General features: G+C 40.5%; 1 protein-coding gene across 9 annotated transcripts in view; it reads right to left on the bottom strand.

Annotated features, from left to right (window-relative positions):
• Nucleotides 1-332: 332 nt before the first annotated feature.
• The window catches only part of WNK2 (WNK lysine deficient protein kinase 2), a 113,312-nt gene continuing 100,457 nt past the window's right edge, over nt 333-13,187 (bottom strand). For 6 of the 9 annotated variants that reach the window (XM_035106304.2, XM_060271446.1, XM_060271447.1 and 3 more), the window contains one exon: nt 2,462-9,470. In XM_035106304.2, coding sequence (XP_034962195.2) covers nt 9,120-9,470 — 351 coding nt within the window. In that variant the 3' untranslated portion in view covers nt 2,462-9,119. Of the gene's footprint in view, nt 564-2,461; nt 9,471-13,187 lie in introns of those variants that run through there. The other 3 variants (XM_060271449.1, XM_060271450.1, XR_009557105.1) reach the window with 3 other exon arrangements.

The raw sequence follows: 13,187 nt of genomic DNA, 5'->3' as shown, positions 1-13,187 counted from the left end.
TATGTTAACCAAATGTGACATTTGGATTAAGGAATGGTATGCAACTCAGTTTACTCAGAATAGACCCATTGATTAATGGACCTCTTTTAGTCATGTTCATTAATTTCAGTGGGTCTACTCTTGAGTGAAATTTTGTTGAATACCACCCAAGTGGAGTATCATTTGTATCCTAAAAGGAACAAGAGAGTTTGCCAGCCAAAAGTAGAATTTGAATGTGGCTGATTTGGCAAAGTAAAATAATTGCATGGGTTTTCATATGAATTAAATCTTATAGCATAAGAAAAACAGATAATTTCCCACTCAAAAATGGATCAAGCCTTTTCCTCAAAATAATTATAGTTTATTTATTTTTGCATAATGTTTGAATTTCCAACTATAAATAAAAAAGGTTTAGAAAGACGTTACAAAATTGAATTTAATGGACAAGAATAGTACAGAGTTTCTCACATGTGACATCAATTCCCAGCTTTTCTTCCCCTTCCTTAGTTGAAGTAAGATCTCGACGTTGACCCTATATCTGAGCTTGGACATGTGTCACTTGTGGGTGTCCTCTTCCTCAGAATCTAAAATAAAAATAAAAAATATCAAAATCATGTATGATTAGAATTAGAGGCCCAAACACATTAAACACCGCATTATATACATAACCTTGCACTATGGATATTTCAGGTGCCTTACAGAAACAGCAAGCCAAACTCATGACAATCGCAGACACTAGTGCCATGCTTGAAGCTCAATAGTTTACCTTTTATTTTATTTTTCATCTAATCCAACAAAACAGAGGCACCCTTGCAAAGCCATTCAGTTTCACAACAGTCATTATACAATCTGAGCTGCATGTTCTATCCATGTGGTACCCAAAAGATGGGCAGATGAAAAAGGCAGAAAGCAGCCACAATTAATGTATATGACGGGATGTACAAAGAAGAAAAACAGATTATTATTTTTAAGAACGAAAACAATAAAATAAAATAAAGAGAAGCCATGCACGAGCTGCTCCATGGGCCAGGAAATCCTACATATAAAGCCACAGAATTCTTAAGAAGCACCACAATGTCCGAATAGCTCCACCGTCCTTAATAAGGCACATAGAAGCAATGGGCTTAGCAGTGCTGATGTTTCGACCAGGCCAGTTCCTCCCTGGACAAAGCTCATCCTTTTATGGGAAGTGTTAAGCAAGACCACCAACATAATTAAATGGTGAGATTGGGGGGTGGGAAGGACCTCGTTTCATTGGCCCCTGTTGTAAAAGGAAATAATTGAGAAATCAAGGATCAGGAAAGCCATTATTAATAGGTGGTGGTGGAGATGGGGAGCTCTGCTCCTCCACATGCTGCTGGATTCCAGCCCCCACCTGCCCCCCAGTTAGTATGGTCAATGGTCAGGGATGAGGGGAGTTATTGTACAACAAATCTGGAGGGCTGCTGCTCCTTCCATGCCTGCCTTTCTATGAGATAAGTAATGTCCTTAGCGCTATACTTGAATTAAACCCAGCCCAACACCAGTAACACAATGTCCTTATTTGAGTGTGTTTGTGTGTAGGGGGAGAAGACATAGCAGAGGTACATAGGGCTCCTGTTTGAGGTAGTCATATGTGAGCTTGTCAAACACACTCAGCTGCTGCTCAGCCTCCCAGCAGCTTTAAATGCAATAATGATTAAAAATGAATAATAGGATCTCATAAATGCTGGTGTTGTTTCTGTTTGTTTAGTTTCTTATTTTTTGACTGTTTTGCTATATTACTCTGTATACTGTGGGGTGTTTTTTTTAAATTGTAACCCACTTCAAACATACAGTAGCCTAGAAATACAGGTGACAGAGATCACACAAATAACCACAATCACAAAGTGCATAGCTGCCAAGTCTCCCGTTTCCCCTGGGAAATCCCCGTTTTTCCAGCTGTTCCTAGCTGAAAAAACTGATTTTTTAATTTTTTCCCGGTTTATGCTGGCACGACGGCCATTTTGGAACTGGGCGGAGCATGCTCAGAAGCGACTTTTGATGCTGCTCTGCCCAGTTCCAAAATGGCTGCATCCCGTCTGCTATTCCCGGCCCGGTCCCTTATTTCTCTGACAGCAACTTGGCAGGTATGACAAAGTGTCGGCATGGGAAGAGAGGGTGTGTGCCTTGATACAAATGAGAATCCTGTAACTCTTCACCCAACCACTCACAGTAGCAATGGCTTTTCTATTGAGAACTGGAGATGTGGAAATTACATTTTCCCAGTGAGGAAATATGGCATTTTGGAGTGTTGGAGAAATGCAATATCTCCAGCATGCCAAAAGGAGTAACAATTGCAAATTGATTGTGCTGTGTGTGTGTGCGTGCGTGTGCGCGCGGGTGTAAACTAACAATATTGTCTGGAAACACCCAATGTGTGAAGGCTCAAGCATGATGTTTAATCAACATGAATAATAATTTAGGTGATCTAAAACTTTTTCATGTGATTGTATCAACTAACCTTTCTCATGACTGAACACAGGAGGGAATATAGGGCCCAGAGCCCATTGGACATTAATTGCTGTTGTCAAAATCCACTGACATCATGCAGTCCCAGTCAAAGCATGGATTAGTACATAAGAAAACTACACAGTTTTCCCACTGTCAGATCATGCTTGAATAAGTTACAGGCACAGATTAGAAATTATTAGGGTGCAATGGTATGCCCTGTTGACTGCAGTGCAACTGATGTTTGAGTAGATGTGCATAAGATTGCGCTGTTGTTTACCTAAAGCAAAGAGAAATACATTTTCTCAGTTTACATTCTTGAGGCATGCATTTTCTATAATCAAAGTGGCAAGCCTGTACACACTAGTAACTACGTATTTTAGCAGAGAGGGAATTGCCTTCTACACTGGAGGAATTTCAAGGCTTATCCTCCAAAGGGGAACTGAAACTATTGGTGCCATGTACTTACAGGTACATGACCATCATGTTTCCTAAAATGTGACTGGTGCTCCTAAGCACAACGTAGGTGACAATTGCATTCTTTCTTGTGGTCATGGCAAATGTTCATCTTGGGGGTGTAAAAAACTGGCAACCACCCAGACAAAAGGGCTGCCACAAGTAAAATAGCACGGTAGGGCTGAACAATATATCATCCAAAACCAGTTTGAAGTCCATATCAGTTTCATGGTTTTTGACCTGGCAATATATCCTGAATCATGATGTGTGTGCTATGCAAAAATCACAATGTGGGAAAAACCATGAAGCCAGCCAATGACTCTACATAGCTCCATCTTTATTTCAGACATTGTGATACATCAGGGTACTGCGATGTTTAGCTGGTGATAAGTTGAAACCCATATATCACCCAGCCCTACTGTTCGCCTCTGCATAGTTCAGGCATCGTGATATATCGGTATATCACAAGGTTTACCTGGTGATATTTTGCATTGTTGAAAACCAGGTATCGCCCAGCCCTGGTGCAAAAGCATTGGGCTGCAACCTTCTAAATTGACCACTCCAGTCCTCAAACCTGCTTTCTCAACATCTCTAGATGGTGCTGGCTTTTCAAGCAGCAAGCCTCACCGTAAACTCTTCTGGATTCTAGCCAATCTCCTCTTTCTTACATAACATTCACAGGCAGGACTCACACCTGTTCCCTGTTGTGAGATGGATTGTCACCAACTACAGGTATAGCTCACACATCTCATCAGATGAAGAGAGAGGATGATACAAGGTTCCCTATTCAAACATTAACAGCTAATAATCAAGTCCCTTTCACTTTCGTGGTTTCCCACACCTTCAATTCTACTTATTGTTTCTCTCTTCTTAACTATAAATTGGAGCATTGTTAAGACATTCTAGGCACATGCAGGGCAGAAAATATCCCTGCATAGAGTTACTTGCAGTACAGTACAACAAATAGTTGTAAGTTTAAAATGAGCATGCCCAGCATTTTAAAAAAGCAACATTTAAAAACATCACATTTTTTTGGCGTAGACAGCACATGGCATACAGGCCAGTTAAAATTTCCAAAGTATTTTTGTGTCATGTAGGTTATTTTCAAAATTGACAGAATCACAGCTTTCCTTCTGAATACATTTTTTTTTTACCCCTAATTGATGCAATGACAAACATAGTGGCACAAAATGTTCCAATAAATCAAAATTTTTCTTTGTTCAGTTGTGCATTCTAAGCAAATTCTATGCAGCAATGCTAACTTTATTGCATATAATATAAAAGCTTGGACCTGTGTGCACCCACAAACACAGAAGAGAGAGAGATCGAGAGAGAGATCCGGTGCTTCCATTGTTGTCACTACAAGATGAAGGGCAGGCAATCAGTACTTAAAATAAATTAAATAAATGAGGGTTGAATAGAACGCTTCCAAATACCAGATGCTGAAAACATAACTAGAAACACTGTTGTCTTCATTCCCTGCTTGTGAACTTTCTGGAGTAGTCATTGGAAATAAGATGTTAAACTAGATCAGGCATCCCCAAACTGCAGCCCTCCAGATGTTTTGGCCTACAACTCCCATGATCCCTAGCTAAGAGAACGAGTGGTTGGGGAAGATGGGAATTGTAGTCCAAAACATCTGGAGGGCCGAAGTTTGGGGATGCCTGAACTAGATGAACTTTTGGACTCATCCAGTAGGGCTCTTCCTGTTTTCTTATAAACACACGTGTGGTTCATATCCTGCAACTCCTTAGTATTCAAGCGGCCTCAGCATAATGTATGACTTTTCCTATATGCAGCCACATTTTAAAAGGTCCACAAAATGTGCTGTGATGTTTGTGTACTTTCAGTAGAAAGCTGAATGCTTAAGTGTTATTGTTCCACGTTTGTTTTGAAAGTAAGTTTTAACAATGGCCATTTCAAATTTCACAATCTAGTGGTGCACCAAGAAGCCCGTGTTCTTCCTATACAGTCAGTTCTTCTGCAACTTCATGATCTCCAACGATCCAGGAACAAAATACCAGCTGCATCCAGTAGCTAAACTGAGATGTGTCACAAAACTTTCACACTGCATTGTATCTTGAGTCACAAGTGGAAAACATTCCTTTATCTATTCGTTTTTGCCATTAAAGACCTAAATCCTGATGGTTCCTCAAGAAGAAGTGTTAAGTTGGATAGCTGATAAGATGCTATATATTTATATTTGTCTCATAAACAAGAAAGACATAATTTGGATCTGCTTATTCTGCTAGTGTGATCTAACAGTACAGTCACCCAAATTTTTGTGAACTGTTTTTGGACTAACTTAAGACTATTGGGCCTCCGTGAACCTATCACTTGTAATCATTTGGTTGGCAAAATATACATACTCAGCACCATTTTTAGAACATGAAACTGGATGGACTGAAATTGGTAATCTTTTAGGCCCTGAAGCTAAAACACCATCAACAAAACACATGCAGGGCAGATATCCTTCCATTCCCATCATCATCACCCTTTACCCAAAAGGCTGCTGAAGATGGCCCTCATCACCGGTGGACAGAGGAACTTGCTACTTTTCAGCTTCCTCTAGATATGGATGGTTGTGTTTTGTGTGGGTTTTTTATATATATACACCTGCCAGTCTGGCTTTTTCTGGAACTACAGTTCTGCACTTTTGCTTGCAACTTGGATCTACGATTTTTAGCTAATACTATTAGATAATACTGTTGCATTCCCCATGAGATCCCAGCCAGTTACTTCTTCATTTCAATTTGCATAGAGGCAGTGGGACATCATCATGAGAAAGATGAGAGTGAAATATTATGCTGGCTGCAGGGCCTAATCTGTCCAACTGACTGCGTATTTGGTCTTTGGTGATGGAGGGAGAATGGATACCAGTAACTTGATTGCAGTTGAATTCAGCACGAGACAAAAAACTAAAGAAATAATAGCTGACAAATCTTCTGCTCTGGAAGGGCAGAGGGACATTCATCACTGATGCTCTGGAATTGTGTCAGCGCTGTAGTGATCTTCTTCAAGTAATAAAGCAGCAATCCCTTATTTTAGATTCAGACATGAAGTTCATTACCACCATCAGTTCAAGACTGGAATTACTAATATACGCTATCTGAAGCTATCATTTATGAGTGTTCAGATACAGGTTCTTTTGCTTGGAACACATCAATGCACCTCTCCTGACTCCCTTTAGGATTGAATTCAAACTCTTGATTTGGACTTAAATACACAACTGAAATGTACTGTATAAGAATGCTGTGGCCCATACACCCTGTCCATGATCTCTTGCTGAGCTCCATGCCATATTCATCCATCCATCTACGTGAAAGGGCAAATCATAACATACTTTTTTAAACAAAAACAATTTGCGGGGTGGGGAAGCAAATACATTTAGAATTCTAAAATACAATTCAAGGGCTGTCTTTCAGATCTCTGGTGGTTCAGGCTATACAGGACTACACATTCAGTAGGCCACCTTTCCCATCCAAAATGTAACAGGATTCAGGTTACATTAATATGGGCAGAAGTCTTTCTCACTTAAAATGAGAATGAGCTCATTTTCTTAACATCAAACATGACTCCCTGGGCTCAAAAGTACCAGCTGCAGAAGGCAGGATCAGGACTTTGAGAATTAATGGCATCCTCATTCATAGTAACCGAGTCTATTTTACTCAGGGATCATGAGCCCAGTCAAGGCTGCTCCTTTGCTATTAAATAGATACAAGAAGCAACACTACTGAGAAATTTGCTGAATTGTAGCCGGTGTCTGAACCTACAGTGATTTCTCCAGTCCAATATACTTTTATTGTGTTGGATTTTTTGTGTCATGAAGCTTGCCACCACTGTTACCATTTAACCATTCCTGTCCCAAGTTGACAGTTTATTTCACCCCAAACATATACAATAGCATATATTCAAAGTTCTGTGCTTAGAATTATCAAGCAAGCCAATTGCTGTCCTTAACATTTATTTATTCAGATTTCTTACCCATCCTTTACCATAAGATTCATGGGTGTGAAATGGATCAACAGAATGGTGCACTAAATTTTTAGACTAAAAGTCAAATTCATTGAGGACAATGTGGCAAAAAACATGAGGTCTGCCAAGGGCACCCATTGAAGGATTTACTCATTGGACTTGGTGGAGAGAGCAAGGGGACATTTTTAGTGCTCTCAATTAAGGATACCTGGTCACAGATGATTCCTTAAATCGGTGTCTGAAGCTGCAGGGAATGGAATTAAAGAGCGGTGCTATCTTGTGATAGCTTAAGAATTTTAGCAACACACTAGGTTTTCCACAATTTTTTCAAGCACAAAAATGTTTTATTTTGTCTTCTCTTGAATATATACAATCTCTTGGGAGTGAGGAGCTGGTGCCACTGACTTGTCAGCTGACAAGGGGCACGGCTATACAACAGGCAATACCAACAAACCGAAGGTTTCAGTGCAAGCCAAGGGGGTAGTGAGAACAAGATTTTCCATATTTTGCTCATAAAGCATACAGACATGAATCTAAAATAAAGTCTCAAACAAATGAAATATACATGTTACAGAGAGCAGAAATCTCTTACTACAGCATGTATTTTGCCCAGGCAGATGACTCTGCACCATGTTCTACAAAATTCAATTCTAACCGAATTGATGGAATAATATAAACTAAATGGAACCAACAAAACGTTTCAGACAGTTCTTAATGCTCAATGTACAATAGAACTATACAATTCACAGATCGGCAGCACAAAACAGCTCCGACTCTTCAGCAGGTAGTTCAAAAATGTCATAAAGAGAGAATGTGAGTGCAGTGTGCCTTCAACTTTTCTGTTGCAATGCTTTTTATTTTAAAATGTGTGCCATTATGCTTGTCCTAGTTTTTTTTATCATTTCAAGTAAATAGAGACTTACCAATCTGCAAATCAACCTTGGTAGTTACCTTGTGCCTTTATATGAGAGGTGAAGGTGCAAAGTCTATGTACAGTTAAGTGAACTCAATGAAAAAAAGCACAAGTCAAAAAAAGAAAGAGGTGCCCATTCTATCTACAGTGCAAACAGAGTGAAAAATGGTGAAATAAATTCAAATGTGATCAAACACCAACACTACTAAATAAGTAGGGTGGATAATAATAAAGAAAGCTTCACATTTAATTCCACTTCAGTGAAAATACTGTAAGCACTTCAAATATGGTTCTGAACTATGACTGCTGTTGGAATAAAGGCAATGGCATGCAAGTAAAGTTCAGTACTTACATATGTTTTTTTAAAAAATAGTAACTTTGGGACGGGTTCTCCTATAACCAATATTTTGATTAGTTTATTTCACAAATGAAACATGCATGGATTGAATTTAAATAACATAATTTGTTCAGAATAGTTTTTGGTTTTGCGGCTAAGTGAGAAAGAGAGGGAGGGAAGGAGAGAAAAGGGGGAGGGAGAGAAAAGCATCTTAAACTGCTTGCCAAATTTGCTATTTCATATTAAAACAGAAGTTTTCACTTGCAACAGCTTTTCCAGAAAGATTGCATAACAAAGTGAATTGCACTGCCCAAAGCTATTACCTGCACACATATATACAACTTAATTTCAAGCTCTTTTAAATGCTTCTATTGCAAAAGAAAGCGACTTATGTTATTACTCTTTGTTAAAATGAAAAGTCTTCTGTCAATAACTCACTCTGTAAACATTTAAGCCACCCTTGTTCTTTTTTAAACTCACCCTTTAACCACCAGTTAAAATAAAAGCATTTACAGGAGAAAAATGGAACAAAACTGGGCAAGAGTTTCAAATGTAAACCTTCAACATTTTTTTCAATATATATATGCAAATTAAGAAAAAATAACCTCAGACAAGCAGATTGTAAATAAAATACACTTTTCAATTATTCTTATTATTTACATCTTTCCAACGAGAACTGAAAAGCTTGAATTCAAGGCACTAATACTCCTGCAGGATTAATACAGTTGTCTTAACCATCAATTCAAGTACATTAACGCGGAAGTTTGCGGTTTCAAACACCAGAGCACAAAATAAAGTGATCTTCAGCAAGGAAGGAGAAGCAAATATTGCCATAGCCACAAACGAATCGGTGTGAAAACATTTCACAGTGATTGCTTGATTCAGTGTATGGATGGTGGGCACACTAGCAGGCCTGAGCTGAATGCCGGCAGGTCAACACACCCTGGTCACACACGGGAAAGCACCGTCAGCTATCGAAAGGTGGCCGAGCTAGGTTATTCTCATGTTAGAGCCCGGCGGGCTGACCACGGGTTGCTGCAGCGGCACTGGAAACAGCTGCAAGCCGTTTTTGCCCAGAGGTGGGAATGGCGCAACGCTCTGGCCTCCTACAATCCCAGGCTGTGTGGCTGGGCCCAACCACTGCACTCCAAAAACGGATGTAGGGAAAACTCCTCCATATTGACAAAGAGGCATCACATAAGGTTTTACTGTGCCAGAAAGGGTAGTACCTGGCATAGGCACTGGCAGGGATGTTGAAACTCCAGGAGTTAATGCAGCTGGCACTGGGCAAGAGACTGGAACAATTGTCTTTTCCCCCACTCCTGTTCTTACTGAATTAACCTACAAAAACAAACATAAAAAAGCAACAGCTATTACGCTTGTACCCTCCTAGCTGAGCAGTGAGACATCGTCGCTTTATGGCAGTTTATCATTTCAAACTCAACAGTTGCATCACACTCGGCTACTCTGTTCTAAGGGGACGTCCTGGTTCTGCCCCCTCCAGTGGAGGAGATTGTAGATTGTGAATGAGGCAATAAACACAGAAACTCAGCCAGTTGCTTTAACACAAACACACCCCTCTAGGTTTCATAGACATAATGACTTCAGGGGGAATCCTCTGAACTGTCTACATTCCACATGAAATTTAGGCAATGTGGAGGTCTGCAAAATACCTCCATTATTTCTCTGTCAGTATATAAGAGCTGATAATCAATCATTGCTTTCCTTAAAACAATAACAACCCACCCAAGTCCCACACCTATCTCCTTTCAACACAATCTGGAGAACAGTGTCGCTGTATTGAAAACTGTTGTCCACAATATATTCATGTGTAGGTAGAAGAAATATATGTACCAGTTAGCTCCCTTCCCTGCTTTCAGCCATCCCATAACATCTTTTCACTGGCTCTCCAAAGAATCCTTTGAACACACACAGAGAGCTCTTGGGACTATATAGCTCAGCTCCACAGCTCTGAAAATATCTAGACAATGCAGAACTGGATGAGAGAAAGGGCTTTCTTTTCTAAACACTGAGAACAGCTGACTTCCTGAGAATTATGAGCTTAAATATAGTCCAAATGCCACAAAAGCAATTATTGTACAAGAGATCTGTCTGGTTCCCCCATGGATTTGGTTAGCAGGTTTTAATTTCACATATAATTTACAACTTCTGGCAGTGATTTCATTAAGTCAGCACCTACTCCTGAATGATGGTTCTTTCAGGCAATCCCTTTGTCTATAATATCAGGGTCAAATGGATAATTATACCCAGGAGATGGAGTGAGAATTTTTAAGGCAGAAAATGTGCATGAACTGAAGTGAAAAGTTGTTAATAGGGAGAAAGCATTTGGGGAAGGGGGAATTGGTTGCAATATCTAGATTGAAAAAGACAACAGTACAATCCTAGGCATATCTATTGAACAGGGTTCCTACTCCTTACCCAAACCTAAGCTCCATTGAACTCAATGGGACTAACTTCTGAGTAGAAATGTGTAGGATTTCACGTTAGCTGCCCATTTTGGATCCAAGGATGACAACTTCAAAATATTTATTTCATTTAAATGACACAAGGGAGATGAAAGGCTTTCCTAACAATCTTAAGAGACTCTATTTAGCCAAGAAATGAAATCTTCGTTAGCTCTTCATGGAATGAGCAGTTGTACATGGGCAACAGATTTGCAGAACGTTGATAGCTTCTCCTTGTTGCAATTGGCAGGAGTATTACAAAGTACAAGAGAGATGTGCCATGAAAGTGAGCACTCTATCATAGAACCTTTAAAAACAAAAAACAAAAAAGGTCAGGTACTATTTTTTACTGTACTCAGGCCATCTGTGGTTAGATAACATTGTTTTGCAGCATGGGTTTGGTTCAAAATTCTCTATTTAGGCATTTTTGACATACAGTCCTAGCTCTAGTGGCTAATATCAGCTCATTGTCTGGAAGGCTGGAAGACTAATTAAATACTATTGAGAAGGAAATAATATTGTGCTTTTTCTCTCCTAATACCTCCAGCTTCCATCATTTCTAGAAATTAACTATCCTATCGTATCTATCCTAGAGGTTTCCAGATAGTCTGCTGGTCCTGAGTCCCAAATACAACCTAAATGCATACCTATATTTGAAAACTAATTTCAAATACAGTAAATTACTAATTTGTATGTAAACATATTTACAGTTGTGCAACTTTTAAATAGGGACGTGGGTGGCGCTGTGGTCTAAACCACAGAGCCTAGGGCTTGCGGATCAGAAGGTCGGTGATTCGAATCCCCGTGGCAGGGTGAGCTCCCATTGTTCGGTCCCTGCTCCTGCCAACCTAGCAGTTCGAAAGCATGTCAAAGTGCAAGTAGGTAAATAGGTACCGCTCCAGCGGGAAGGTAAATGGTGTTTCAGTGCGCTGCTCTGGTTCGGCAGAAGCGGCTTAGTCATGCTGGCCACATGACCCAGAAACTGTCTGTGGACAAATGCCGGAGCCCTTGGCCAGTAAAGCGAGATGAGCACCGCAACCCGAGTCATCTGTGACTGGACCTAACGGTCAGGGGTTCCTTTACCTTTTAACTTTTAAGTTCATTGATTCCTGGTGGGGTTTGTTTGTTTTTTAGTAACCACCTTCCATGAACCTTTATTCATTTATTTGTACTACTTATAGGGCACCTTATAATGGAAGTTCACATGCATTCCCATAGCAAGTTATAGTCTAATATGTGGGGAATGAATTGGCCTAGTTAGGTGGTCTGAAGCAAAGCCTTGTTTGAGGGCCTAAAAAAAAGAGGAAAGAGGAAGACAGCAGAAGCCTGAGGCTTAACTAAAGGGGCGCAGGTGATGCAGCAGAAAAAGACAAGGAAGTGAGAGGATGGGGATGGGACAAGGAAGAAGAGGCAGGGTACCCAACAGGAGGAAAGGCAAAATTAGAAAGATGGAGGAAGGCCAGCTAGGAATATAAAAGGGAAGCTGGGGCTGGCACTTGCCAGCTGCTCAGCCACGGCTCATCTTTATCACTATGTTTCCATAAAGGCTTGCTGCATTTGGATGGGCAACTTACTGGCAGTTTTATAAACATCAATAATGTGCTCAGACCTTCAACTTTTTTGAAAATCCAAATGGCACCGTGTATACTCATGAGCTTTCTACTAAGACCAGTCCCTGGGTGGATACAGCTTATTTAGGATTCTCTTCTCCCAATACGTTTTGCTCATCTGTCACTTTGCTCTTCAGTCAACCGCCTTGAAGATCTTTGGATGAGCCAAACTACACATTACGTTGGTTGCATGTTTGCCCTTTGCATTGATATTTTGTTTGCAAATAGCCAGCTCAGTATGCACTTCAACCCTCCCGGCACATACAGTATACACACAGCTCCCTCACCAATAGAAGCAGTGGAAACTATTTTACTACCACATAACGCAAAGCCTTTTCAAACCGATTTTCATTATGTGCTCCCAAATTTAACCCACACCACCCACGCTAATTTTTATAAGAGAGCCATACCCCCATTGTTTTGCATACTATTTGGGCATTTGTGGATTCTTGTGATACTTGGCATAAAGGTAAAGGGACCCTTGACCATTAGGTCCAGTCGTGACCGACTCTGGGGTTGCGCGCTCATCTCGCATTATTGGCCGAGGGAGCCAGCGTATAGCTTCCAGGTCATGTGGCCAGCATGACAAAGCCGCTTCTGGCAAACCAGAGCAGCACATGGAAACGCCGTTTACCTTCCCGCTGTAGCGGTTCCTATTTATCTACTTGCATTTTGACGTGCTTTCGAACTGCTAGGTTGGCAGGAGCTGGGACCGAGCAACGGGAGCTCACCCCGTCACAGGGATTCGAACCGCTGACCTTCTGATCAGCAAGCCCTAGGCGCAGTGGTTTAACCCACAGTGCCACCTGGGTCCCACGATACTTGGCATATACTGGTATTAATCTGGCAGTTACAATAATCAACACCTCTTCTTTCTGTTTAGATAGTAACTCTTTCAACATTGTGAAAGCTTTTTAATTTTGTGACCACTTTCTCCCCTCGAAACAAACAATAGTTCTGGCGGGTGGCCTGAAACAGGTCAA

This window comes from Zootoca vivipara, chromosome 2, assembly GCF_963506605.1.
Source record: "Zootoca vivipara chromosome 2, rZooViv1.1, whole genome shotgun sequence".
NCBI classification, from domain to species: Eukaryota; Metazoa; Chordata; class Lepidosauria; order Squamata; family Lacertidae; genus Zootoca; species Zootoca vivipara.
The sequence above is the reverse complement of the archived record's forward strand: the minus strand, read 5'-3'. Positions and strand labels throughout refer to the sequence as shown.